The sequence below is a fragment of the Cololabis saira genome, chromosome 16 (genome assembly GCF_033807715.1).
Source record: "Cololabis saira isolate AMF1-May2022 chromosome 16, fColSai1.1, whole genome shotgun sequence".
Classification (NCBI taxonomy): Eukaryota; Metazoa; Chordata; class Actinopteri; order Beloniformes; family Belonidae; genus Cololabis; species Cololabis saira.
This window is the reverse complement of record NC_084602.1, coordinates 1,112,861-1,138,153: the sequence shown is the minus strand read 5'-3', so window position 1 is coordinate 1,138,153 and position 25,293 is coordinate 1,112,861. Positions and strand designations below refer to the sequence as shown.

General features: G+C 52.1%; 1 protein-coding gene across 1 annotated transcript; it reads right to left on the bottom strand.

Annotated features, from left to right (window-relative positions):
* Positions 1–222: 222 nt before the first annotated feature.
* On the bottom strand, positions 223–25,003 carry ism2a (isthmin 2a). The gene is made up of 6 exons (XM_061743136.1): positions 24,406–25,003; positions 15,816–16,034; positions 11,303–11,582; positions 8,595–8,726; positions 2,386–2,445; positions 223–1,038 (listed from the first exon to the last, which is right to left on the bottom strand). Exons 1-6 carry the CDS (start codon positions 24,526–24,528, stop codon positions 521–523), a joined length of 1,332 nt encoding a protein of 443 aa, XP_061599120.1. The 5' UTR covers positions 24,529–25,003; the 3' UTR covers positions 223–520.
* Positions 25,004–25,293: the final 290 nt, after the last annotated feature.

The window sequence follows — 25,293 nt, the reverse complement described above, 5'->3', positions numbered from 1 at the left end:
GTTCAGGGTGAGGGGAGCGGCTCAGATCGAGCTGGAGCTCCTTCTCACTAATGCTGTTCCTTTGTTCCTTTGTCCACCTGTGTCCACCAGCGTCCACCAGCGTGCACCAGCGTCCAACAGCGTCCACCAGCGTGCACCAGCGTGCACCTGCATGCACCAGCGTCCAACAGCGTCCACCAGCGTGCACCAGCGTGCACCTGTGGCCACCAGCGTCCACCAGCGTCCACTGGCGTCCACCAGCGTCCACCAGCTTCCACTAGCGTCCACCTGCGTCCCTGCGTCCCTGCAGACATGCTGGATGTTTCCCGTGATCAGGACGGTTCTAGATCTGCCCATGTTTGTTTCTCTGATTGGTTGTTTGTCTGTCCAATGGCGTCCAGCGACAGTTTGTCGGTCCCGCCTCCTGGAAATCAGAGCCCGATCTAGAGGAACCAGACCAGTCTTTCTATCAAAGAGGAAGAGAATGAGGACAGCCGTCCAGGGTGGACCCAGGAGGCTGGACTGGGACGGCAGGACCGGGTCAGTACTCCCCAGCCTCCTGCAGCTCCACCTGGAACACGGGTTCTGGCGGGTTCTCCTGGCAGCCCAGCCCGTTGTTGGGCGGCCTGACGGAGTGGAACCGGCTCCAGTCCCCCTTGCAGAGGATCCAGGGCAGGACGTCCACCTTGTAGTGCAGGTCCGGGGAGAACTCGGTGCTGATCAGGTCGGGCGCTCCCGCCCCTTTCCCGCGCGTGATCAGCCTCATGCGTTCGTCGTAGCAGCAGTGCTGCGCCGCCAGCGTGCTGCTGTCATACGACAGCATGGAGCGGATGCAGAACCGGGCCGAGGGCTTGTAGATGTCCAGACGCTCCTTGGGGCCGCTGGCGTCCCTCCAGCGGAAGGTCCGGTGCAGCCGGGCGTCCTGGATGTTGACGGCGCTGTACACGGCCTCGGACGGGTAGGAGCAGGGGCAGCTGGGCAGCTGGGTCAGCACCAGCTGCAGGTATTTCTGCAGGAAGTCCGTCTTGCAGCTCAGCCACTTCTCACAGCTGTCCACATCTGGAACATCAGATGGACAGTCAGGGCTTTTACATGGGAAGTTCAATTCCTCTTTAATTCAGAATTAAAATTAAATCCGATTTAAAATGAGTAAAAATGACCATGTAAACACCTAATTACGAATGAAAATGGTCATTCTGAATTAAACTTAATTCTGAAGTAAGAGGCTGGTTTATTCCGATTTTAAATCTGAATAGAATAATTCCGCGATCATTTACAGGACTGTCTCAGAAAATTTGAATATTGTGATTTTCTGTAATGCAATTACAAAAACAAAAATGTCATACATTCTGGATTCTTTACAAATCAACGGAAATATTGCAAGCCTTTTATTATTTTAATATTGCTGATCATGGCTTACAGTTTAAAGGAGCATGAGGCAGGATTGAGGCAGGATTTATGAAAGAAATTTGTATACGTTTTAAGTTTTCTAGTAATAATGTCAGATGAAGCGTTCCAAACCAAAAAGAATGAGCCCTCTAGTGTATCTCTCCGTTGCCTTGAACAGGCTGTGTGCTGCAAAATTTCCCGCGCTGTCCTGTGGATGTGATGCCACATGACGCTGCATGTGCGTTCTCCCCGTTCTCCACGCCGGCTTCACTGTTGGCTGCAGTACCCCCGACGGCCGTCGTGGTGAAGGGCGGCGCTAGAGAGTCTCATTTCTTAAAAGGAGCCTCATGCTCAAACTCAAATATCTTATCTCAAAAAAATAGAATATTCTGGGAATCTTAATCTTAAACTGTAAGCCATAATAAGCAATATTAAAATAATAAAAGGCTTGCAACATTTCAGTTGATTTGTAATGGATCCAGAATGTATGACATTTTTGTTTTTTTAATTGCATTACAGAAAATAAAGAACTGTAGCACAATATTCTAATTTTCTGAGACAGTCCTGTAAACATTCATTCCGCTTTAAATTAATTAAATCTTTCTTTCTTGCTCGTTCCCTCGCCCGTCTGTCTCCATGACGCTTATATTCCGCGCTGGGCTGGTTTTCCTAACAAAGTTTCAAGATGCAGCAGCAGTAAACGCTGGTCAAGAGCAGAGACCATTTATTTAATAAATAGAAATCATTAAAAGAACAGATGGAAACAGGAAACATCAAAATTCTGAGCTTTAGGTAAACACTATCTGAACGCCAATCTAATCCTGCAGCTCTTCAGAGGAAAAACAGGATTTGGATCCAGACCTGCAGTTCCTCTGCCGACCACTGGACCAGACCCTAGTGGTCTGTAGAGGAACTGCAGATCTGGATCCGGACCCTGGTGGTCTGTAGAGGAACTGCAGGTCTGGATGCAGCTTCTCCGCACAAACACACCAACACACACTTCCCTTCTGTACGTACGCGACTCGGTGCTTGTGGTCGTTTGCAGGGGCAGAAACTCTGTGTCTGTCATCGCTGCATCTGCAGGAGAGAAACAAACCCAACTTGAGTTTTAATTACTTCACACTTCCACTGGAAACACGGAGACATCTGCAGCGTCCATGCAGCTAACAGTGATGTGCAGGGGAGCATCAGGAACCCACAGAGCTGTCCGCCATGGTTGGTCTGTTCACTGCGGTGCAGACAAGTACTACTACTAGTACTACTACTACTACTAGTACTCCAGAGAACCAGACATGATGACTCAGAAACAGACACAGGTGGGTCAATCATCCACAGCTTGGAGCCTCCACTACTCAGGAAAACCCTCCAGTACCTGCAGATATCTGCATCATCCATGACAACGTCTCCATGACAACGGTAACCAACCTGCCGTCTGTCACCATGACAACGGTAACCAACCTCCCGTCTGTCACCATGACAACGGTAACCAACCTCCCGTCTGTCACCATGACAACGGTAACCAACCTGCCCTCTGTCACCATGACAACGGTAACCAACCTGATGTCTGTCTCCATGACAACGGTAACCAACCTGCCGTCTGTCTCCATGACAACGGTAACTAACCTGCCGTCTGTCTCCATGACAACGGTAACCAACCTGCCGTCTGTCTCCATGACAACGGTAACTAACCTGCCGTCTGTCACCATGACAACGGTAACCAACCTGCCGTCTGTCTCCATGACAACGGTAACCAACCTCCCATCTGTCACCATGACAACGGTAACCAACCTGCCGTCTGTCACCATGACAACGGTAACCAACCTCCCGTCTGTCACCATGACAACGGTAACCAACCTCCCGTCTGTCACCATGACAACGGTAACCAACCTGCCGTCTGTCACCATGACAACGGTAACCAACCTGCTGTCTGTCTCCATGACAACGGTAACCAACCTCCCGTCTGTCACCATGACAACGGTAACCAACCTGCTGTCTGTCTCCATGACAACGGTAACCAACCTGCCGTCTGTCACCATGACAACGGTAACCAACCTGCCGTCTGTCACCATGACAACGGTAACCAACCTCCCGTCTGTCACCATGACAACGGTAACCAACCTGCCGTCTGTCACCATGACAACGGTAACCAACCTGCCGTCTGTCACCATGACAACGGTAACCAACCTCCCGTCTGTCACCATGACAACGGTAACCAACCTGCCGTCTGTCACCATGACAATGGTAACCAACCTCCCGTCTGTCACCATGACAACGGTAACCAACCTCCCGTCTGTCACCATGACAACGGTAACCAACCTCCCGTCTGTCACCATGACAACAGTAAACCAACCTGCCGTCTGTCACCATGACAACGGTAACCAACCTCCCGTCTGTCACCATGACAACAGTAAACCAACCTGCCGTCTGTCACCATGACAACGGTAACCAACCTCTCGTCTGTCCCCATGACAACAGTAAACCAACCTGCCGTCTGTCACCATGACAACGGTAACCAACCTCCCGTCTGTCACCATGACAACAGTAAACCAACCTGCCGTCTGTCACCATGACAACGGTAACCAACCTGCCATCTGTCACCATGACAACGGTAAACAACCTCCCGTCTGTCACCATGACAACGGTAACCAACCTCCCCTCTGTCACCATGACAACGGTAACCAACCTGCCGTCTGTCACCATGACAACGGTAACCAACCTCCCGTCTGTCACCATGACAACGGTAACCAACCTGCCGTCTGTCACCATGACAACGGTAAACAACCTCCCGTCTGTCACCATGACAACGGTAACCAACCTGCCGTCTGTCACCATGACAACGGTAACCAACCTCCCGTCTGTCACCATGACAACGGTAACCAACCTCCCATCTGTCACCATGACAACGGTAACCAACCTGCCCTCTGTCCCCATGACAACGGTAACCAACCTCCCGTCTGTCACCATGACAACGGTAACCAACCTCCCGTCTGTCACCATGACAACGGTAACCAACCTGCCGTCTGTCACCATGACAACGGTAACCAACCTGCCGTCTGTCCCCATGACAACGGTAACCAACCTCCCGTCTGTCACCATGACAACGGTAACCAACCTCCCGTCTGTCCCCATGACAACGGTAAAACCTTCTGTGATGCAGGAGAACCGAGGCTGCTGGATGTCTGAGCAACAAATGAAGACAGATCAGTTCATTCCTGCTCCGTCAGGACGTCCCGGTCTGGACATTGATCCGGTCTGGACGCTGAGGTTCCTGTAAAGACAGCAGCAGGTCCTAGAGACAGCAGCAGGTCTTAGAGACAGCAGCAGGTGTTAGAGACAGCAGCAGGTGTTAGAGACAGCAGCAGGTCCTGGAGACAGCGGCAGGTCGTAGAGACAGCAGCAGGTCCTAGAGACAGCAGCAGGTCCTAGAGACAGCAGCAGGTCCTAGAGACAGCAGCAGGTCCTAGAGACAGCAGCAGGTCCTAGAGACAGCAGCAGGTCCTAGAGACAGCAGCAGGTGTTAGAGACAGCAGCAGGTCCTAGAGACAGCAGCAGGTCCTAGAGACAGCAGCAGGTCCTAGAGACAGCAGCAGGTCCTAGAGACAGCAGCAGGTCCTAGAGACAGCAGCAGGTCGTAGAGACAGCAGCAGGTCCTAGAGACAGCGGCAGGTCCTAGAGACAGCGGCAGGTCCTAGAGACAGCGGCAGGTCCTAGAGACAGCAGCAGGTCCTAGAGACAGCAGCAGGTCCTAGAGACAGCAGCAGGTCCTAGAGACAGCAGCAGGTGCTAGAGACAGCAGCAGGTGTTAGAGACAGCAGCAGGTGTTAGAGACAGCAGCATGTCCTAGAGACAGCGGCAGGTCCTAGAGACAGCAGCATGTCCTAGAGACAGCAGCAGGTCCTAGAGACAGCAGCAGGTCCTAGAGACAGCAGCAGGTCCTAGAGACAGCAGCAGGTCCTAGAGACAGCAGCAGGTGTTAGAGACAGCAGCAGGTCCTAGAGACAGCAGCAGGTCCTAGAGACAGCAGCAGGTCCTAGAGACAGCAGCAGGTGTTAGAGACAGCAGCAGGTGTTAGAGACAGCAGCAGGTCCTAGAGACAGCAGCAGGTCCTAGAGACAGCAGCAGGTCCTAGAGACAGCAGCAGGTGTTAGAGACAGCAGCAGGTGTTAGAGACAGCAGCAGGTCCTAGAGACAGCAGCAGGTCCTAGAGACAGCAGCAGGTCCTAGAGACAGCAGCAGGTCCTAGAGACAGCAGCAGGTCCTAGAGACAGCAGCAGGTCCTAGAGACAGCAGCAGGTCGTAGAGACAGCAGCAGGTCCTAGAGACAGCAGCAGGTCCTAGAGACAGCAGCAGGTGTTAGAGACAGCAGCAGGTCCTAGAGACAGCAGCAGGTCCTAGAGACAGCAGCAGGTCCTAGAGACAGCAGCAGGTGTTAGAGACAGCAGCAGGTCCTAGAGACAGCAGCAGGTCCTAGAGACAGCGGCAGGTCCTAGAGACAGCAGCAGGTCCTAGAGACAGCAGCAGGTCCTAGAGACAGCAGCAGGTCCTAGAGACAGCAGCAGGTCCTAGAGACAGCAGCAGGTCCTAGAGACAGCAGCAGGTCCTAGAGACAGCAGCAGGTCCTAGAGACAGCAGCAGGTGTTAGAGACAGCAGCAGGTCCTAGAGACAGCAGCAGGTCCTAGAGACGGCAGCAGGTCCTAGAGACAGCAGCAGGTCCTAGAGACAGCAGCAGGTCCTAGAGACAGCAGCAGGTCCTAGAGACAGCAGCAGGTGTTAGAGACAGCAGCAGGTCCTAGAGACAGCAGCAGGTCCTAGAGACAGCAGCAGGTCCTAGAGACAGCAGCAGGTCCTAGAGACAGCAGCAGGTCCTAGAGACAGCAGCAGGTCGTAGAGACAGCAGCAGGTCCTAGAGACAGCAGCAGGTCCTAGAGACAGCAGCAGGTCCTAGAGACAGCAGCAGGTCCTAGAGACAGCAGCAGGTCCTAGAGACAGCAGCAGGTCCTAGAGACAGCAGCAGGTCTTAGAGACAGCAGCAGGTCCTAGAGACAGCAGCAGGTCTTAGAGACAGCAGCAGGTCCTAGAGACAGCAGCAGGTCCTAGAGACAGCAGCATGTCCTAGAGACAGCAGCAGGTCCTAGAGACAGCAGCAGGTCCTAGAGACAGCAGCAGGTCCTAGAGACAGCAGCAGGTCCCAGAGACAGCAGCAGGTCCCAGAGACAGCAGCAGGTCCTAGAGACAGCAGCAGGTCCTAGAGACAGTAGCAGGTCCTAGAGACAGTAGCAGGTCCTAGAGACAGCAGCAGGTCCTAGAGACAGCAGCAGGTCCTAGAGACAGCAGCAGGTCCTAGAGACAGCAGCAGGTCCTAGAGACAGCAGCAGGTCCTAGAGACAGCAGCAGGTCCTAGAGACAGCAGCAGGTCGTAGAGACAGCAGCAGGTCCTAGAGACAGCAGCAGGTCCTAGAGACAGCAGCAGGTCCTAGAGACAGCAGCAGGTCCTAGAGACAGCAGCAGGTGTTAGAGACAGCAGCAGGTCCTAGAGACAGCAGCAGGTCCTAGAGACAGCAGCAGGTCCTAGAGACAGCAGCAGGTCCTAGAGACAGCAGCAGGTCCTAGAGACAGCAGCAGGTGTTAGAGACAGCAGCAGGTCCTAGAGACAGCAGCAGGTCCTAGAGACAGCAGCAGGTCCTAGAGACAGCAGCAGGTCCTAGAGACAGCAGCAGGTCCTAGAGACAGCAGCAGGTCCTAGAGACAGCAGCAGGTCCTAGAGACAGCAGCAGGTCTTAGAGACAGCAGCAGGTCCTAGAGACAGCAGCAGGTCTTAGAGACAGCAGCAGGTCTTAGAGACAGCAGCAGGTCCTAGAGACAGCAGCAGGTCCTAGAGACAGCAGCAGGTCCTAGAGACAGCAGCAGGTCCTAGAGACAGCAGCAGGTCCTAGAGACAGCAGCATGTCCTAGAGACAGCAGCAGGTCCTAGAGACAGCAGCAGGTCCTAGAGACAGCAGCAGGTGTTAGAGACAGCAGCAGGTCCTAGAGACAGCAGCAGGTCCTAGAGACAGCAGCAGGTCGTAGAGACAGCAGCAGGTCCTAGAGACAGCAGCAGGTCCTAGAGACAGCAGCAGGTCCTAGAGACAGCAGCAGGTCCTAGAGACAGCAGCAGGTCCCAGAGACAGCAGCAGGTCCCAGAGACAGCAGCAGGTCCTAGAGACAGCAGCAGGTCCTAGAGACAGCAGCAGGTCCTAGAGACAGCAGCAGGTGTTAGAGACAGCAGCAGGTCCTAGAGACAGCAGCAGGTCCTAGAGACAGCAGCAGGTCCTAGAGACAGCAGCAGGTCCTAGAGACAGCAGCAGGTCCTAGAGACAGCAGCAGGTCCTAGAGACAGCAGCAGGTCCTAGAGACAGCAGCAGGTCCTAGAGACAGCAGCAGGTCGTAGAGACAGCAGCAGGTCCTAGAGACAGCAGCAGGTCCTAGAGACAGCAGCAGGTCCTAGAGACAGCAGCAGGTCGTAGAGACAGCAGCAGGTCCTAGAGACAGCAGCAGGTCCTAGAGACAGCAGCAGGTCCTAGAGACAGCAGCAGGTCCTAGAGACAGCAGCAGGTCGTAGAGACAGCAGCAGGTCCTAGAGACAGCAGCAGGTCCTAGAGACAGCAGCAGGTCCTAGAGACAGCAGCAGGTGTTAGAGACAGCAGCAGGTCCTAGAGACAGCAGCAGGTCCTAGAGACAGCAGCAGGTCCTAGAGACAGCAGCAGGTCCTAGAGACAGCAGCAGGTCCTAGAGACAGCAGCAGGTCCTAGAGACAGCAGCAGGTCCTAGAGACAGCAGCAGGTCCTAGAGACAGCAGCAGGTCCTAGAGACAGCAGCAGGTGTTAGAGACAGCAGCAGGTCCTAGAGACAGCAGCAGGTCCTAGAGACAGCAGCAGGTCCTAGAGACAGCAGCAGGTCGTAGAGACAGCAGCAGGTCCTAGAGACAGCAGCAGGTCCTAGAGACAGCAGCAGGTCCTAGAGACAGCAGCAGGTCGTAGAGACAGCAGCAGGTCCTAGAGACAGCAGCAGGTGTTAGAGACAGCAGCAGGTGTTAGAGACAGCAGCAGGTCCTAGAGACAGCAGCAGGTCGTAGAGACAGCAGCAGGTCCTAGAGACAGCAGCAGGTCCTAGAGACAGCAGCAGGTGTTAGAGACAGCAGTAGGTCTTAGAGACAGCAGCAGGTGTTAGAGACAGCAGCAGGTCTTACTGGAGCAGTGGTCCCGGTCGCAGGTGCGGGACTCGGTGGCGGTGCAGGCGTAGCCGCAGGACCGGGTCCGTTTCTGGGTTCCGAGTCCACAGGTGACGCTGCACGGAGCCCAGTCGCTCCAGTCCTCGTACTCTGAAACACACGGGACAAAGGACAGGTGAGGGGGAGAAGACAGGACTGTCCTGTGAATTCCTGGCTCAGCTACATCCGGATGATTTTTTCTTTCCCTCCAAGTCTTAGATCAATAACATGATGTAACGTGTCTTTTGTCATTCATTTCAAACCCGATGAAGAAGAAAGGACTTTATGATGTGTAAATCTTGTTTCCCAGCTGTGTGATGACACAGCGGAGCAGAAAGGTCCTCACACATCAACCGGCCTCTCCTCCACCTCTGGGCTGAATGTGGATCAACAGAACCGCCAGGGAGGTTTGTTTTACGTCCACACAGATGGGATAAAGTTCCCATCCCGACTCGGCGTGGTGGCAAGAGAGGACTGGCGGCTGATCTGATCTGCCGTCATGGACGTCGGAGCACTGACGTTCTACATCCATGACAGGAGCTGCTTCGGTCAACTCCTGAGGACGGTTTGAGTTTCAGAAACACAGAACCATCAGAACTGGTGAAGGTGGAGTGCCGTGAGAGGCGGAGGAGATCTGGGCTCATGAAGCTGCTAGTGGATCTCAGCGGTACCAGGACACACCGTATAGGAAGAGCTGGACAAATGGCGCTTTTCCACTAGTACCTACTCAGCCCGACTCGACTCGCCCCCCGTTTTGCGCTTTAAGTAGCTTACACTACGGGTGGAGCGTGTAGAGTAGATACTTTTTCTGTTTCTATTCTGCCGAGGTTCTAAGCTGCTGAGTCGGCTGTATCTGACATCATCACACTACAGGCCACCGATTGGTCGGGAGGTTGGAGTCAGACTTTGAATCAGGAAGCGGGAATCAGCGCAAGAGCGGCTCGCGGCTTCTTAATTTTATTCGACAGGCAATGGCAGGGCAAACGTCTGTTTCATGATCCAACTCTGAGGTGCAGATGTTCATAAACCTGGTGCTGAGGAGAGAATTCAAAAGGGATGTAGACGGGAGATAAGGAACGACCAGATCTACCAGGAGCTCTGTCTCTTCAACAAACAAAAAAAAGCTTGAAGCTTCTCTCACTCTCATTTTTTAACTTGATATCAAACACAAGCCACAGACCCAGCAGCACATCTATCATCTCCTCCAGGTTCTACATCTTTAGTGTTGTTGTCTTCTCCGTTTAGATACACAATCAAATACGTCACAGCAGCTTCTCCAACCTCCTACTTCTTATCTGGGTGTCTAAAAACAAACCAGGGCGAGGCGAGTGGAGGCGAGTCGCGCTGATTAGTGGACTAGTGACTAGTGGAAAAGCTCCAAAATGCTCCCACCTCGTCCACACGTTCTGAAATCAGCCTGGCGCGGCGTCTACTGGTTAGTCGGCGTGTACGGCGTCTACGGCGTCTATGCGTCTGTGTAGCGGCTGATGAGACCCCTGCTCTAGGTGATGCTGTCGTAAGGAATTTACTCTCAGGTTACCCATTTCCCCCAAATTCATTAAAAAATGTAGCCGCCTTTTTTTAAAAACCTGAAAATGAAAGTGAAGCCACTTGTCAGAGGCTGTTAAGCTGACGATTACAGAGCTGTGATTTCTTCTTCTGCTGACTCTGCAGATGATGTTTGCTCCATGAGTTAGCTGTTCTACCCTGGCTATTCTTACCCTAGCCTGTGAGGCTAACTGATGTTGGTGGTAGTCTAGTGGCTACAGAGGTGGGCTTGGGTCTGGAGGATTCCTGGTTCAAACCACCTCGGCCCCCTGAGCAAGGCCCTTCACCCTTATTGATCCCCAAGTGTCTCAGATGTAAGTGGGTTTGGATAAATGCGTCTGCTACATGACAGTAGTAGTAGTAGTAGTAGGACCTGACCAGACACTTCCAGGTCAAACCATACCCTTCCACAACAGCTCAGTTGGTCATTGGTGCTGGTTAGTCGGCGTCGGCGGCCGGGGCGGCTCTGTCTCTCCGGGCAGGCTGGCCCCCTGCTGGGTGGGGGTCGTTGGCCTGAAGGGTGAGGGCCTCCTGGCCACGTGTCCGGCCCGGACCGGGTCCCGGTCCACCGCCGCGGGATCCCTGGCTGCTTCTTCCCGTGTCGTGGTGGCCCCGGTGGTCTCCTCGGCTGCCACCGGGGGGGGGGGGGGGGGGGGTGTTGCAGGCCTCGCTGGCGGTGGGTTTCCTCCCGCCCTCTTCTCCCCTCTGTGGGGTTGCTGGTGGCCTCTGGTCTCACGGGTGGCGGGGTTGCTCCCCCCCTCCCCCACTATAGATACACTTCAGGTGGAGCTTTGATAGGATTATTTTACACACACACGCACACGCGCACGCGCGCACACGCACACGCACACACGCACACACACACACACACACCACACACACACACACACACACACACACACACACACACACACACACACACACACACACACACACACACACACACACACACACACATCGGCTCGTTCACCTGCATGCTCGCTCTGTAGTTTTTGGGTTTAGTTAATCGCGGTAGCTTAGCTTAGTTGTGATTGGATCTTGGGACCTGGGATGGTTGCTGCTTGTGTTTCTGCCTGTTTCGTGTCTGTTTTTTTTCCTTTCTGCTTTTTTTCTTTCTTGCAGATTTCCAGTGCTCTTACCAAATCTATCCCTGTCTTTGTTCCACTGGCCCCAGTTTTCCTCCGCTCCACTCAGGACATGGTCCTCTGCACCGTAGCTATAGTCCTGGAACAGGTACTGGGAGACGCTCTCTCCCAGCCCGTTCTCCAGCTGCTCCCAGAACAGCGGCCAGAACAGCTTCTTGTGACTGTTGATCCACTCTGCCGACTGCACGGACCAGTTGTTGCGCTGGCTCTCCTTGGCCAGGTCCATCTCCACCTGTGTCTCGGTGGGAGGGTCCTCCACCACCTCGATGGTCACCTGGAAGGGGGAGAAGTTCTGCAGCGTGAGTGTGCGCCTTCGTGTGTTCACGCTGAACTACGCTAGTCCTGGGGGCTGAACTACGCTAGTCCTGGAGGCTGAACTACGCTAGTCCTAGAGGTTGAACTACGCTAGTCCTGGAGGCTGAACTACGCTAGTCCTGGAGGCTGAACTACACTAGTCCTGGAGGCTGAACTACGCTAGTCCTAGAGGTTGAACTACGCTAGTCCTGGAGGCTGAACTACGCTAGTCCTGGAGGCTGAACTACGCTAGTCCTGGAGGCTGAACTACGCTAGTCCTGGAGGCTGAACTACGCTAGTCCTGGAGGCTGAACTACGCTAGTCCTGGGGGCTGAACTACGCTAGTCCTGGAGGCTGAACTACGCTAGTCCTGGAGGCTGAACTACGCTAGTCCTGGAGGCTGAACTACGCTAGTCCTGGAGGCTGAACTACGTTAGTCCTGGAGGCTGAACTATGCTAGTCCTGGAGGCTGAACTACACTAGTCCTGGAGGCTGAACTACGCTAGTCCTGGAGGCTGAACTATGCTAGTCCTGGAGGCTGAACTACGCTAGTCCTGGAGGCTGAACTACGCTAGTCCTGGAGGCTGAACTACGCTAGTCCTGGAGGCTGAACTACGCTAGTCCTGGAGGCTGAACTACGTTAGTCCTGGAGGCTGAACTATGCTAGTCCTGGAGGCTGAACTACACTAGTCCTGGAGGCTGAACTATGCTAGTCCTGGAGGCTGAACTACGCTAGTCCTAGAGGTTTAACTACGCTAGTCCTGGAGGCTGAACTACGTTAGTCCTGGAGGCTGAACTACGCTAGTCCTGGAGGCTGAACTACGCTAGTCCTGGAGGCTGAACTACACTAGTCCTGGAGGCTGAACTACACTAGTCCTGGAGGCTGAACTATGCTAGTCCTGGAGGCTGAACTACGCTAGTTCTGGAGGCTGCACTACGCTAATCCTGGCAGCTGAACTACGCTAGTCCTGGAGGCTGAACTACGCTAGTCCTGGCGGCTGAACTATGTTCGTCCTGGAGGCTGAACTACGCTAGTCCTGGAGGCTGAACTACGCTAGTGCTGGAGGCTGAACTACGCTAGTCCTGGAGGCTGAACTACGCTAGTCCTGGAGGCTGAACTACGCTAGTCCTGAGGGCTGAACTACGCTAGTCCTGGGGGCTGAACTACGCTAGTCCCGGGGGGACTAGCTAGTCCCTCCAGGACGCTAGTCCTGGAGGGACTAGCGTAGCGTAGAAATAAAGACATGGCTCAGAGGCTGCATTTTCTAACTTATTTAGCAAAAACAATCAAAAGCTTGTTTTTAATACATTCAAGGCCTGTTTAAAATAGACGAAGAACATGGTTCCATTTAAGCCCAGCTGATGAGAGAGGAGCTTCTCGTTCCTCCAACAAGCACGTCTGAAGACATGAAACTTTCGTTTGGTTCAGAATCGACCTCGTTCAGATCTGAAGAAAACCTGGAAATGTGTGCAGAACGTCACTAAACTTTCCCTCCGTCCCCGTCTTAAGCTCAGTTTATGCAGGTGATGGACGGTATTCTGTGGACGTTTCATGTTGCAGGTGTGAGGTACAAACACAGATGCATATGAACAGATGAGATCCAGCGGAAATGGAGAACATGAAGCACACCAGGTTCAAGACAGAAGAATTAAGGAGTGTAAAGTAACGTGTGATGCAGGAGGAGCTGCATCAGCTGCTCCACCTCCTGCTGCCGCTGGTTTCTGGGGTTAGGGGGGTTTTTAGAGAGAAGTGGTGGAAACATGTCACATTCCTGCACCTCTCCGGTCGGTATAATCTCTCAGACATGAGGATGATCACACCGCTGCAGGTACGCAGGTTTATTCACACATCTGATTACAGCCCAGCGCTGCTCTATGAAAGAGGCTCATTGTGCTGCAGGAGGAAGAATGTGGTGGGATGACGGAGAGATGCAGCGATAGACGGGTCTGCCCTCCCTCTGTTCTGCCTGTAACACACGCCTGCGTGTGCAGCAGAAGCTGAGACCAGACCTCTGGATAGAAAGAGGAGGATGGGTCCATAGTGGACGACAGATGCACATTTAAAAGTTCTCCGGTTCTGGTCTGAAACAGGACAGGACATCTCAACCTGGCTGGTTCCTCAAATTTTCTCAGTATGCACGATTACGAGAACAAACATCCTGGTAGTTGGTCGTGATGCCCGGAGTTTCCAGATCAATGAAGACAAACTAATCTCTAAAGAGCACGAGTCCTTCAAAGATACGTCTCCACCGGTGAAGACAAATAATCTCCAAAGTCTTTCAAAGATTTGTCTCGGCTGGTGAAGACGCATAATCTCTAAAGGGGACAAGTCTATTTTTTTTTTGTTTTTTGGGCTCTAGTGGCCCTTTATTGAAGTTGCAGACAGGAAGGGGGGATGGAATGGGAATGACATGCAGCAAAGGTGCGCAGGCTGGGATTGGAACCTGCAACCACTGCAGGACTGTAGCCTCAGTATATGAGCCACTTGCTTAACCCACTGCACCCTACCACCACAGGGAACCAGTCTTTCAAGAATTAAAGATTCTACTATTCAAGGAGCACTTCTGCATCAAGTAGATTACTTACAGTAGTTCTTAGAGATATATATGTTACGGCTAATGTAGAAAAACGGCTATTTTGCAAAATAGCCAGCTAATGTGTAAAATAACCGTCAGGGCGGTTAATGTAGAAAGACGTCATCTCTTCAATGCCCCGGTCAGCTCGAGACAAACTACAGATCACGTCATTGGCACCCCAGAATGGCAAAGCGCAGTGGAGTGCACTCACCTCTACCAGTCTTATAGTTCTGGGAAATGTACTCGCAAATATCCAGTGTGACAGTATTTGTGAGGAAATATCTATTCCCACCTTCTCTTTGCACCTCCAAAACAGACAAACAGTTGTTGCGTCTCTCTCATGGAAGGTGAAGCTCCTAAACCTGAATCATGATGAGATGAGGTCTCTCCTCCTCCATTTGCACAAATTGATGAAACCAAAACAAACTAAGCAAACGTAATTCATTTGGTAGATAGAGTCCAGTTACTACAATATAGACTAGCCTACAGTTCAGTTGAATGGATGAAATTCACGCTTCAAACCAGTCACTTACAGTCTCCAATCAGTGCAGTCGGTGCGTAGCAGCCAATGGAAGAAGCCCATATGCTGCACATGCTTGTTGTTGACAAGGCTATTTATGGCTGTTGAAGAAGCCTAACGTTACACTCCCCAAAAAAGTGTCGGGTCTGAAACATCCACAGCATTAACCGGCTACTGCCGTTTCTCTACATTAGCCGCCCTGACGGTTATTTTGCATATTAGCCGTTTGGCCGGCTATTTTACATATTCACCGCCCTGCCGGTTATTTAGCACATTAGCCGGCTATTTTGCAAAATAGCCGTTTTTCTACATTAACCGTAACATATATATATATATATATATAGCACTAGCATGGCAGCACCTGTGTCCAACTGGACTCTCAGCAGTTTGACCAGCACTGATCCAGCTGGAACTGAACTATGGGAGTTCTTGCTTGTGTTGTTCTCTCAGATGGAAGTCGCTTTGGATAAAAGCGTCTGCTTAATGACAGTAGTATTAGTAGTGGTAGTAGTGGTAGTAGATTCGTCTCCACCGGTGAAGATAAATAATCTCAAAAGGGGACAAGATCCGCAAAGATTTGCCTCGTCTCCACGGGTGAAGATAAATAATCTCAAAAGAGGACAAGTCTCTCAAAGATTCATCTCATGTCCACCGGTGAAGACGAATAAAAAGAGTACGAGTGTTTTCAATGCCACAGGTCCCAGGTGTCTCCTACACCTCCAGGTTCACTTCCACATGTGCACCCACGTGTCTTCTTCGTGGAGTCGTCCTCCGGGCTCACCAGTATTCTCCACTCCACCCGTCCTGTTATTCATACCTCATATTTCACTACATCTCTGTAGGATCCAGATCCGCTCTCAGAAACAACTCTTTGACCTCTTACATTTGGCCCTCACGTGTTTCATATTTTCACTTGTCCCCCCTTTCCTCTCTAAACCATGTGCAGATGTTTGAGGTCCGTGGACGTGCTGGAGGAGCGGCTGGGCGTCCTGTGTGAGGAAACCTGAGCCGCCGGCTGACTGGAACCAGCTGCTCAGCAGAACCCGAGCTGTGGAGAATGAGTGAGAGGCCTAAGGAGGCCGGAGGGCTGGTTCCCCCACCACACGGGTGCTCCTACCTGAATGTTGGGGTTCTGGGAGCTCACGTCTGCGTGGCCCAGCTCTGGGAAGTTCTTCAGATCCAGGATGAAGGGCTGTTCCTCGGGTACAGGTGCAGGCAGGACGCCCTGCTGGGACCAGCGGTGTCTGGATGGGGGACGGGACGGGGACGGCAGGTTCTCCTGCTGGAGCCGTTCCAGCTCCCCACCATTGTCTCCTCCACCGTCCTCTGGTGGGACCTGCAGAAGAACAGATGATGTTAGTTTTAGAAAATCTTAAAAACATTAAGTCAAGCAACAGTTGGTTCCTCTTTTAATCATCATCACCCGATCATGAGTTTCTTAGAAATCCAGGGGCCGGATTCACAAAACATTCTTAAGAAAAAAAATCTTCTTAAGTGTCATTTTTTTTCTTAAGTTCAGTCTTAAGAAGAAAAAACAGAAGAAGTCATATTCTCCAAAAAAGTTCTAAGTATTTTCTCAATTTCTTCTTAAAGGAGCCGTCTGTAAGAAATGTCCAAAACTGGTACTGCAGTCACTTTCAAAATATTGTTGAGCGGCGTGTACCCTCCCCCTCCTCCCCCCGACCAGAGGTTGCCAGGTAGGCTGCAGAATGCAGCAGGAACGTAGGCTGCCATGGCTGCGATAATTAGAGCCGAGCTGGCAACCCGGATGCCGAAACAATACTGACTTGGTGATTGGGAGATAGGTGGAGGGTGGAGCTTCAGAAACAATACTGACTTGGTGATTGGGAGATAGGTGGAGGGTGGAGCTTCAGAAACAATACTGACTTCGTGATTGGGAGATAGGTGGAGGGTGGAGCTTCAGAAACAATACTGACTTGGTGATTGGGAGATAGGTGGAGGGCGGAGCTTCAGAAACAATACTGACTTGGTGATTGGGAGATAGGTGGAGGGTGGAGCTTCAAAAACAATACTGACTTCGTGATTGGGAGATAGGTGGAGGGTGGAGCTTCAGAAACAATACTGACTTGGTGATTGGGAGATAGGTGGAGGGTGGAGCTTCAGAAACAATGCTGACTTGGTGATTGGGAGATAGGTGGAGGGTGGAGCTTCAGAAACAATACTGACTTGGTGATTGGAAGATAGGTGGAGGGTGGAGCTTCAGAAACAATACTGACTTGGTGATTGGGAGATAGGTGGAGGGTGGAGCTTCAGAAACAATACTGACTTGGTGATTGGGAGATAGGTGGAGGGTGGAGCTTCAGAAACAATACTGACTTGGTGATTGGGAGATAGGTGGAGGGTGGAGCTTCAGAAACAATACTGACTTGGTGATTGGGAGATAGGTGGAGGGTGGAGCTTCAGAAACAATACTGACTTGGTGATTGGGAGATAGGTGGAGGGTGGAGCTTCAGAAACAATACTGACTTGGTGATTGGGAGATAGGTGGAGGGTGGAGCTTCAGAAACAATACTGACTTGGTGATTGGGAGATAGATGGAGGGTGGAGCTTCAGGCCAAAACAAAAAATGACAACATAAACATCAGTTGAGGGCTGCAACTCCTCTTTTTAAACTGGAATATCCTGGCTTGAGTGCTGTTGTCAGTGAAATTAACATGATTTTTAAATGTCTGTTGACATATTGGGGTCATTTTATGATTCGTTTTATTATTGCTCTTACATACAGCTCCTTTAAGTTTCTTCTTAAGAATAAATGGTATTCTTGAAATAAAAGTTCTCAAATTTGTGCTTGACTTTTTTCTTAACTTTAAGACAACCTTGACCTGTCTTAAAATGTCTTCTGTGAAAAGGTAATAATAATAATAATAATAATAATAATAATAATAATAATAATAATAATAATAATAATAAGCCTCTAAAATCACCTTTTTCAACACATTTTAGACACGTTTAGACTAGTAGGTCATAGTTTGAGGATATACTTTGTAATTAATTACACAAAGAGCCTGTTAACTGTTTGTTAGCATGTTAGTTAGCGTGGTATGTTAATTATTATTAATTTTCCCCAATAGTATTTTTTTTCGCACATTAATCTCATCCACCATAACCTTGAAAAGTTCCTGCATCTCTTTTTCTCCTTCTCCATGTTTAGTGAGTGACTGACGGTTAAGACCAAACTACCTATTTATATAATATATATATGTATAAATGTTGTTTGTTGGCGCGTGCAATGCAATGACATATTTTAAGAAGTTCTTAAGTAGGAAAAATAAGAAATTCGTAAGAAATGACGGTTCTTAAGACGGTTCTTAAGAAAATATTGAGGAATTGCACTTAAGAACTTTATTATGAACTTATGACATTTCTTAAGATTGTTCTTAAGAACATATTGGTTAGTCCTGGTCTGGATCCAGACCCTGGTGGTCAGTAGAAGAACTGCAGGTCTGGATCCAGACCCTGGTGGTCTGTAGAGGAACTGCATGTCTGGATCCAGGCCCTGGTGGTCTGTAGAGGAACTGCAGGTCTGGATCTAACCGCAGCACAAACACACCAGAGAACATTCTCACTTTTCCCCCCTAAAGATTTCTCTGCGGAGCTCCAACATAATTTCTTCTGTTCATGATTCTGATCGCTGATAAAAAACAGATCAGCCGGATGAGAAAATGCAGTTGGTTCCACCTCCTCCGCTCCACTGACACCGGAAATGGAGAAAGAGTGGAAACGGAGCCAGAAGATTATCACCTCCACTCTGAAACGTAGAGAAACGCCCGTCATCCGGGGAATGCTGGTGTTGATGCGGGAGCACTTCCTGGTGTCACGACTCAATTAAAAGGAGCATTTGGCGATAGTGAGACCAAGAAGATGTTTTCCTGCCATCTGTTGGCTGGGCAGCCCCCTATCGGGTCAGGTTACTGACCTAGACTGGAAAACATTTGGTCCTGATGTGAAACCCGAACTCCGTCCACACGGATGCGTCTGACGAGTATAACTCATAGAGGGACTCTGACAGTTTGCCCCTCTTCTAAAAGGGTTTCCAGCTCGTAAAGAAGCAGGCTGCAAGTGAGACTTTAGTGTCCTAGGGGGTTGGTCCTAGGGAGCCGGTCCTAGGGAGTTGGTCCTAGGGAGTTGGTCCTAGAGAGCCGGTCCTAGGGAGTTGGTCCTAGAGAGCCGGGCCTAGAGAGCTGGTCCTAGAGAGCCGGGCCTAGAGAGCTGGTCCTAGTGAGCCCGTCCTAGGGAGCGGGTTCTAGGGAGCGGGTCCTAGGGAGTTGGTCCTGGGGAGCCGGTCCTAGGGAGTTGGTTCTAGGGAGTTGGTTCTAGGGAGTTGGTCCTAGGGAGCCGGTCCTAGAGAGCTGGTACTAGTGAGCCCGTCCAAGGGAGCCGGTCCTAGGAGTTGGTCCTAGGGAGCCGGTTCTAGGGAGCCGGTTCTAGGGAGCCGGTCCTAGGGAGTTGGTTCTAGGGAGTTGGTCCTAGGGAGCCGGTTCTAGGGAGCCGGTCCTAGGGAGTTGATTCTAGGGAGCCGGTCCTAGGGAGCCGGTCCTAGGAGTTGGTCCTAGGGAGCCGGTTCTAGGCAGCCGGTCCTAGGGAGTTGGTCCTAGGGAGCCGGTCCTAGGGAGCCGGTCCTAGGGAGCCGGTCCTAGGGAGCCGGTCCTAGGGAGTTGGTCCTAGGGAGCCGGTTCTAGGCAGCCGGTCCTAGGGAGCCGGTTCTAGGCAGCCGGTCCTAGGGAGTTGGTCCTAGGGAGCCGGTCCTAGGGAGCCGGTCCTAGGGAGTTGATTCTAGGGAGCCGGTCCTAGTGAGCCGGTCCTAGTGAGCCCGTCCTAGGGAGCCGGTGCTAGGGAGCCGGTCCTAGGGAGTTGGTCCTAGGGAGCCGGTTCTAGAGAGTTGGTCCTAGGGAGTTGGTCCTAGGGAGCCGGTCCTAGGGAGCCGGTCCTAGGAGTTGGTCCTAGGAAGCCGGTTCTAGGGAGTTGGTCCTAGGGAGTTGGACCTAGGGAGTTGGTCCTAGGGAGCCGGTCCTAGGGAGCCGGTCCTCGGGAGTTGGTCCTAGGGAGTTGGTTCTAGGGAGCCGGTTCTAGGCAGCCGGTTCTAGGGAGCCGGTCCTAGGGAGTTGGTCCTAGGGAGTTGGTCCTAGGGAGTTGGTCCTAGGGAGTTGATTCTAGGGAGTTGGTTCTAGGGAGTTGGTTCTAGGGAGCCGGTCCTAGGGAGTTGGTCCGAGGGAGTTGATTCCAGGGAGTTGGTCCTAGGGAGCCGGTTCTAGGGAGTGGGTCCTAGGGAGTTGGTCCTAGGGAGCTGGTCCTAGGGAGCCGGTCCTAGGCAGCCGGTTCTAGGGAGCCGGTCCTATCGGAGTTGGTCCTAGGGAGTTGGTCCTAGGGAGCCGGTCCTAGGGAGTTGGTTCTAGGGAGTTGGTCCTAGGGAGTTGGTCCTAGGGAGCCGGTCCTAGGGAGTTGGTCCTAGGGAGTTGGTTCTAGGGAGTTGGTTCTAGGGAGTTGGTTCTAGGGAGCCGGTCCTATCGGAGTTGGTCCTAGGGAGTTGGTCCTAGGGAGCCGGTCCTAGGAGTTGGTCCTAGGAAGCCGGTTCTAGGGAGTTGGTCCGAGGGAGTTGATTCTAGGGAGTTGGTCCTAGGGAGCCGGTCCTCGGGAGTTGGTCCTAGGGAGCTGGTCCTAGGGAGCCGGTTCTAGGCAGCCGGTTCTAGGGAGCCGGTCCTATCGGAGTTGGTCCTAGGGAGTTGGTCCTAGGGAGCCGGTCCTAGGGAGTTGGTTCTAGGGAGTTGGTCCTAGGGAGTTGGCCCTAGGGAGCCGGTCCTAGGGAGTTGGTTCTAGGGAGTTGGTTCTAGGGAGTTGGTCCTAGGGAGCCGGTCCTAGGGAGCCGGTCCTAGGGAGCCGGTCCTAGGGAGTTGGTCCTAGGGAGTTGGTCCTAGGGAGTTGGTCCTAGGGAGTTGGTCCTAGGGAGCCGGTCCTAGGAGTTGGTCCTAGGAAGCCGGTTCTAGGGAGTTGGTCCGAGGGAGTTGATTCTAGGGAGTTGGTCCTAGGGAGCCGGTCCTCGGGAGTTGGTCCTAGGGAGCTGGTCCTAGGGAGCCGGTTCTAGGCAGCCGGTTCTAGGGAGCCGGTCCTATCGGAGTTGGTCCTAGGGAGTTGGTCCTAGGGAGCCGGTCCTAGGGAGTTGGTTCTAGGGAGTTGGTCCTAGGGAGTTGGCCCTAGGGAGCCGGTCCTAGGGAGTTGGTTCTAGGGAGTTGGTTCTAGGGAGTTGGTCCTAGGGAGCCGGTCCTAGGGAGCCGGTCCTAGGGAGCCGGTCCTAGGGAGTTGGTCCTAGGGAGCCGGTCCTAGGGAGTTGGTCCTAGGGAGCCGGTCCTAGGGAGCCGGTCCTCGGGAGTCGGTTCTGGTCCCTTGAGGATCAGAAAAGGTTTTCAAGGGGCACGGTGTGAGACGGCTGGTATTGCAGCCGGGAGCTAAACAAAGTATCAACTAGCGCTATGTGGGGGTTTTGCACCACAGCGAAATGGAGTGACGGAGAAGTCCGAAGGGTTCACGACGGCGTCACGGCAACGGCGTAGGCTCTGCGTTGGTTTCACGCAGAATCTTAAATCAGGCTTAAGAAGGAAACCTGAGCTCAGTGTAGGGCCCTCTCGGGGGTTGGTAGAGGGAGCAATGCCCAGGACTGACATAGGTAGGAGCAGTGGGTGATGAAAATGGAGAAAAAAAACCAGGATAAAAATATTTTCAATTCAGCTGCAGAAGCACACAGCGTCACGCATGCGACGGCGTAGCCATGTACTTTGTAAGACGCCACCAAATGGAGCTCATCTAGAGCCGGAGGGAGGTATAGACTGGATTATAGTCCAGGTTTCGTTTTCTTTCAGGTATTATAGTCCTGGTTTCGGCTGGTACAGGTTTAGATCCGCTGGTCCCGGTTTCAGTTATTAGGGATGTCCCGATCATGTTGTTTCAGACTTTTCAGATATGTATTTTATTCTCATTATTTTGACCAGCGCATGAAACAGAGGATGGAAAAAACGTTAAACAACCAGTGTATCAGCAAGCAACAGGTCCAGGTAATTTTGTGCGACATCACTGCTAATATGAAGAAAGCTGTGGTTGAGGTGGAGGTGCAGAGTGTGGGCTTTATAGGGGTAGGGACGTCCCTAGTTATTATAGTTCTGGTTTCAGTTATGATAGTCCTGATTGCAGCGCGACTGGTCCTGGTTTTTGCCCGGGTCTTCCTCACCAGTTGGAAGTGTCCGGGTCTTCCTCACCAGCTGGAAGTGTCCGGGTCTTCCTCACCAGTTGGAAGTTTCCGGGTCTTCCTCACCAGCTGGAAGTGTCCGGGTCTTCCTCACCAGCTGGAAGTGTCCGGGTCTTCCTCACCAGCTGGAAGTGTCTGGGTCTTCCTCACCAGCTGGAAGTGTCCGGGTCTTCCTCACCAGCTGGAAGTGTCCGGGTCTTCCTCACCAGCTGGAAGTGTCCGGGTCTTCCTCACCAGCTGGAAGTGTCCGGGTCTTCCTCACCAGCTGGAAGTGTCCGGGTCTTCCTCACCAGCTGGAAGTGTCCGGGTCTTCCTCACCAGCTGGAAGTGTCCGGGTCTTCCTCATCAGCTGGAAGTGTCCGGGTCTTCCTCACCAGCTGGAAGTGTCTGGGTCTTCCTCACCAGCTGGAAGTGTCCGGGTCTTCCTCACCAGCTGGAAGTGTCCGGGTCTTCCTCACCAGCTGGAAGTGTCCGGGTCTTCCTCACCAGCTGGAAGTGTCCGGGTCTTCCTCACCAGCTGGAAGTGTCCGGGTCTTCCTCACCAGCTGGAAGTGTCCGGGTCTTCCTCACCAGCTGGAAGGCTCCAGAGTCCAAATGAACCCTGAAGACATCCAGTCCTGCAAGAGTTGGTAGCTCCTCTGAGGAAAAGCAGGTGATTACAGTTGGTACTGGTATCAAACACACAACCTCAGACAACTCATCTTCAACGTGGATTTATTTAATAAAACTACAGTGGAACCGTGCCGTGGAACGCTCGTGTGGAACGCTCGTGTGGAGCATCCATGTGTCCACGTTGTTCCAGAGGTCTGCTGGTTGGTGAACCTCCGTCGTGCTTCCAGGTTCTCTTTAGAAGGTTTTCTCCTGGAAACCCTTCCAACAACCCGCCCTGGTCCCATCCTGGTCCCGTCCTGGTCCCGTCCTGGTCCCGTCCTGGTCCCGTCCTGGTCCCGTCCTGGTCCCGTCCTGGTCCCGTCCTGGTCCCGTCCTGGTCCCGTCCTGGTCCCGTCCTGGTCCCGTCCTGGTCCCGTCCTGGTCCCGTCCTGCTCCGCCTCTGCTTTGTGTTTAACATCTGATCTGTTCAGGGAGGAGTTTCGTTTCTCTGAGCATTCCTGGCTCTGATCTTGGGGTGGATCTGCTGAAACATCCTCTGAGGACACTGCTGTCATGGAGGTCTCCCGCCTGCGGGCCGGTTCTCCAGGAGGGGGATTGGCCACTGGCTGGAACCGACCCTCATACATTTTGGGAAACAGTAGCCTACTTATTACGTATTGCCACCAGCAGGCTGGTTAACTTCAGTAAATGAAAGTATTCCTGTCTTGTTTGTTAGTATTTGATCACGCTTGTCCACGCATGTCTGGATCGGGGCTAGTACCACCCAGTGGCGCCACCAGGGGGTGGCCAGGGGGGCCGTACAAATTTGCTGGCCACCCCACTGGCCTCAATAAAAAAAAACAAAAAACACTTGCCGGTCATATAGATTATAGCGTCAGTTATGCGTTTCATCCCAAATCATTTGGGCCGAATCATATCAGTCTGCGTTTTTCTGAGCCTAATAATAAAAAATTAAAAAATTAAAACAAAAAATTAATAGATAAATAAAAAGAAAAAATATTAAGAAAAAAAAAATTATATATATATATTAATAAAATAAATATGAAATATTCAAATATATATGATCTATATTACACATACAGGGCTGCATACAAGTCGGTACTCGAGGGCTAGTCTACTGCACGTTTTAGATGTTTCCCTTTCTTCAACATTCTAATCACTGGTCGTTATCAACATGTCATCAAGGTTTACACAACTCTGTTGGTGACACAGCCTTGTCTATCAGGGTTGTGTTGAGGCAGAAACATCTAAAACGTGCAGTAGACTGGCCCTCGAGGTCCAGCTTGTGTGCACCCCTGTATATGTATATATATATATATATATATATATACACACACATATATATATATATACACACACACACACACACACACACACAATATATATATATATATATATATATATATATATATATATATATATACCTTAGGTGGTTTTTACCAGCATGCTATTAACCATTAATATATATATATATATATATATATATATATATATATATATATATATATATATATATATATATATATATATATATATATATATATATATATATATATATGCAGACAAGTTAGAAAGTTAAAAAAAAAAAAAATATTAATAAATTAATAAAATCCTGTAATGATGGCTTTTAGTTTTGGTTCCACCCCGACAATTAAAGTGGCCCCATCTGGCCCCCACTAGGAAACATTTTTGGAGGCGCCCCTGCCGGACCCCCGTCCCCGGACCCCCGTCCCCGGACCCCCGTCCCCGGACCCCCGTCCCCGGACCCCCGTCCCCGGAACCCCGTCCCCGGACCCCCGTCCCCCGGACCCCCGTCCCCGGACCCCCGGGTGGTTCTTACCTCCGGGTGTGCGCCCCCGCCGCCCCTCGGGCTGGTGTCTCCGTGTCCCGGCAGGGTGGTGGGGAGCCCCCGGACGGCCACGGCGCTCAGGACCAGCAGCAGCAGATGCAAATGTCCCGTCATTCCGCCCTGCTCTCCGCGGATCTCTCCGCGGATCTCTCTGCAGCTCCTCCGGTCCAGGTTCGCCGGGTCCCGCGGATCATCCGGACCCGCGTCTCCACATGGCCGACAGCGGGACGGGCAGGAACAGCCCCGCGCGGGTGCGCCGCGTCCCCGCCCTCCCGTCCGTGCGTGCGTGTTCTCCTGGAATCCTGCAGGTGGAGGCGACTAAAGCAGATCCAGATGCAGATCCAGATCCAGGTCCAGATCCAGATCCAGATCCAGGTCCAGATCCAGGTCCAGTTCCCTCGGTGCTACAGTCCCCGGAGCTTCACGGGAACCCGCGGTGCTGCCTGGACGTGGAGCTCTCTCCGGCGGCTCCGAGACCTCTGCTGCAGAGGGAAGATTGGTGATGACCACTAATTAGAATGAGGTGTGTTGATGCAGGGAAACATCAGAAACCTGCAGGACAGCGGCTCTGGAGGACCAGCAGTGAGGACCACTGGTCTACAGACAGACAGACAAACCACGTGACTGACCTATCAGGAGGCCCCGCCCCTCAGAGGCAGACCACCCAATAGCGGTTGAGTATCAGTTCCGCAGGGACCAGAACTCACACATCTGCAGTTTTACACTTTGCCATTAACCATATTTAGCAGTGCCCCCCCTCCTCCAAAGACCCCTGCAAGTGTCCTTGTTAGGTGTACATCTCTTGACTGTAGAGATGTCTAAGAGCAGGCTGTCCCGGGGACATGTGAAACAGCGTTCCCCTCGCCCCGGACCCCCCAA

Excerpts from the sequence above, each read along its gene's own strand:
- ism2a (XM_061743136.1), bottom strand. The coding sequence starts at position 24,528 with ATGACGGGACATTTGCATCTGCTGCTGCTGGTCCTGAGCGCCGTGGCC. Across the intron at positions 16,035-24,405 it reads GCGGGGGCGCACACCCGGAG|GTCCCACCAGAGGACGGTGG; the intron begins GTAAGAACCACC and ends GTTCTTCTGCAG. Across the intron at positions 8,727-11,302 it reads CAAAGACAGGGATAGATTTG|AGTACGAGGACTGGAGCGAC; the intron begins GTAAGAGCACTG and ends CGTGTGTTTCAG.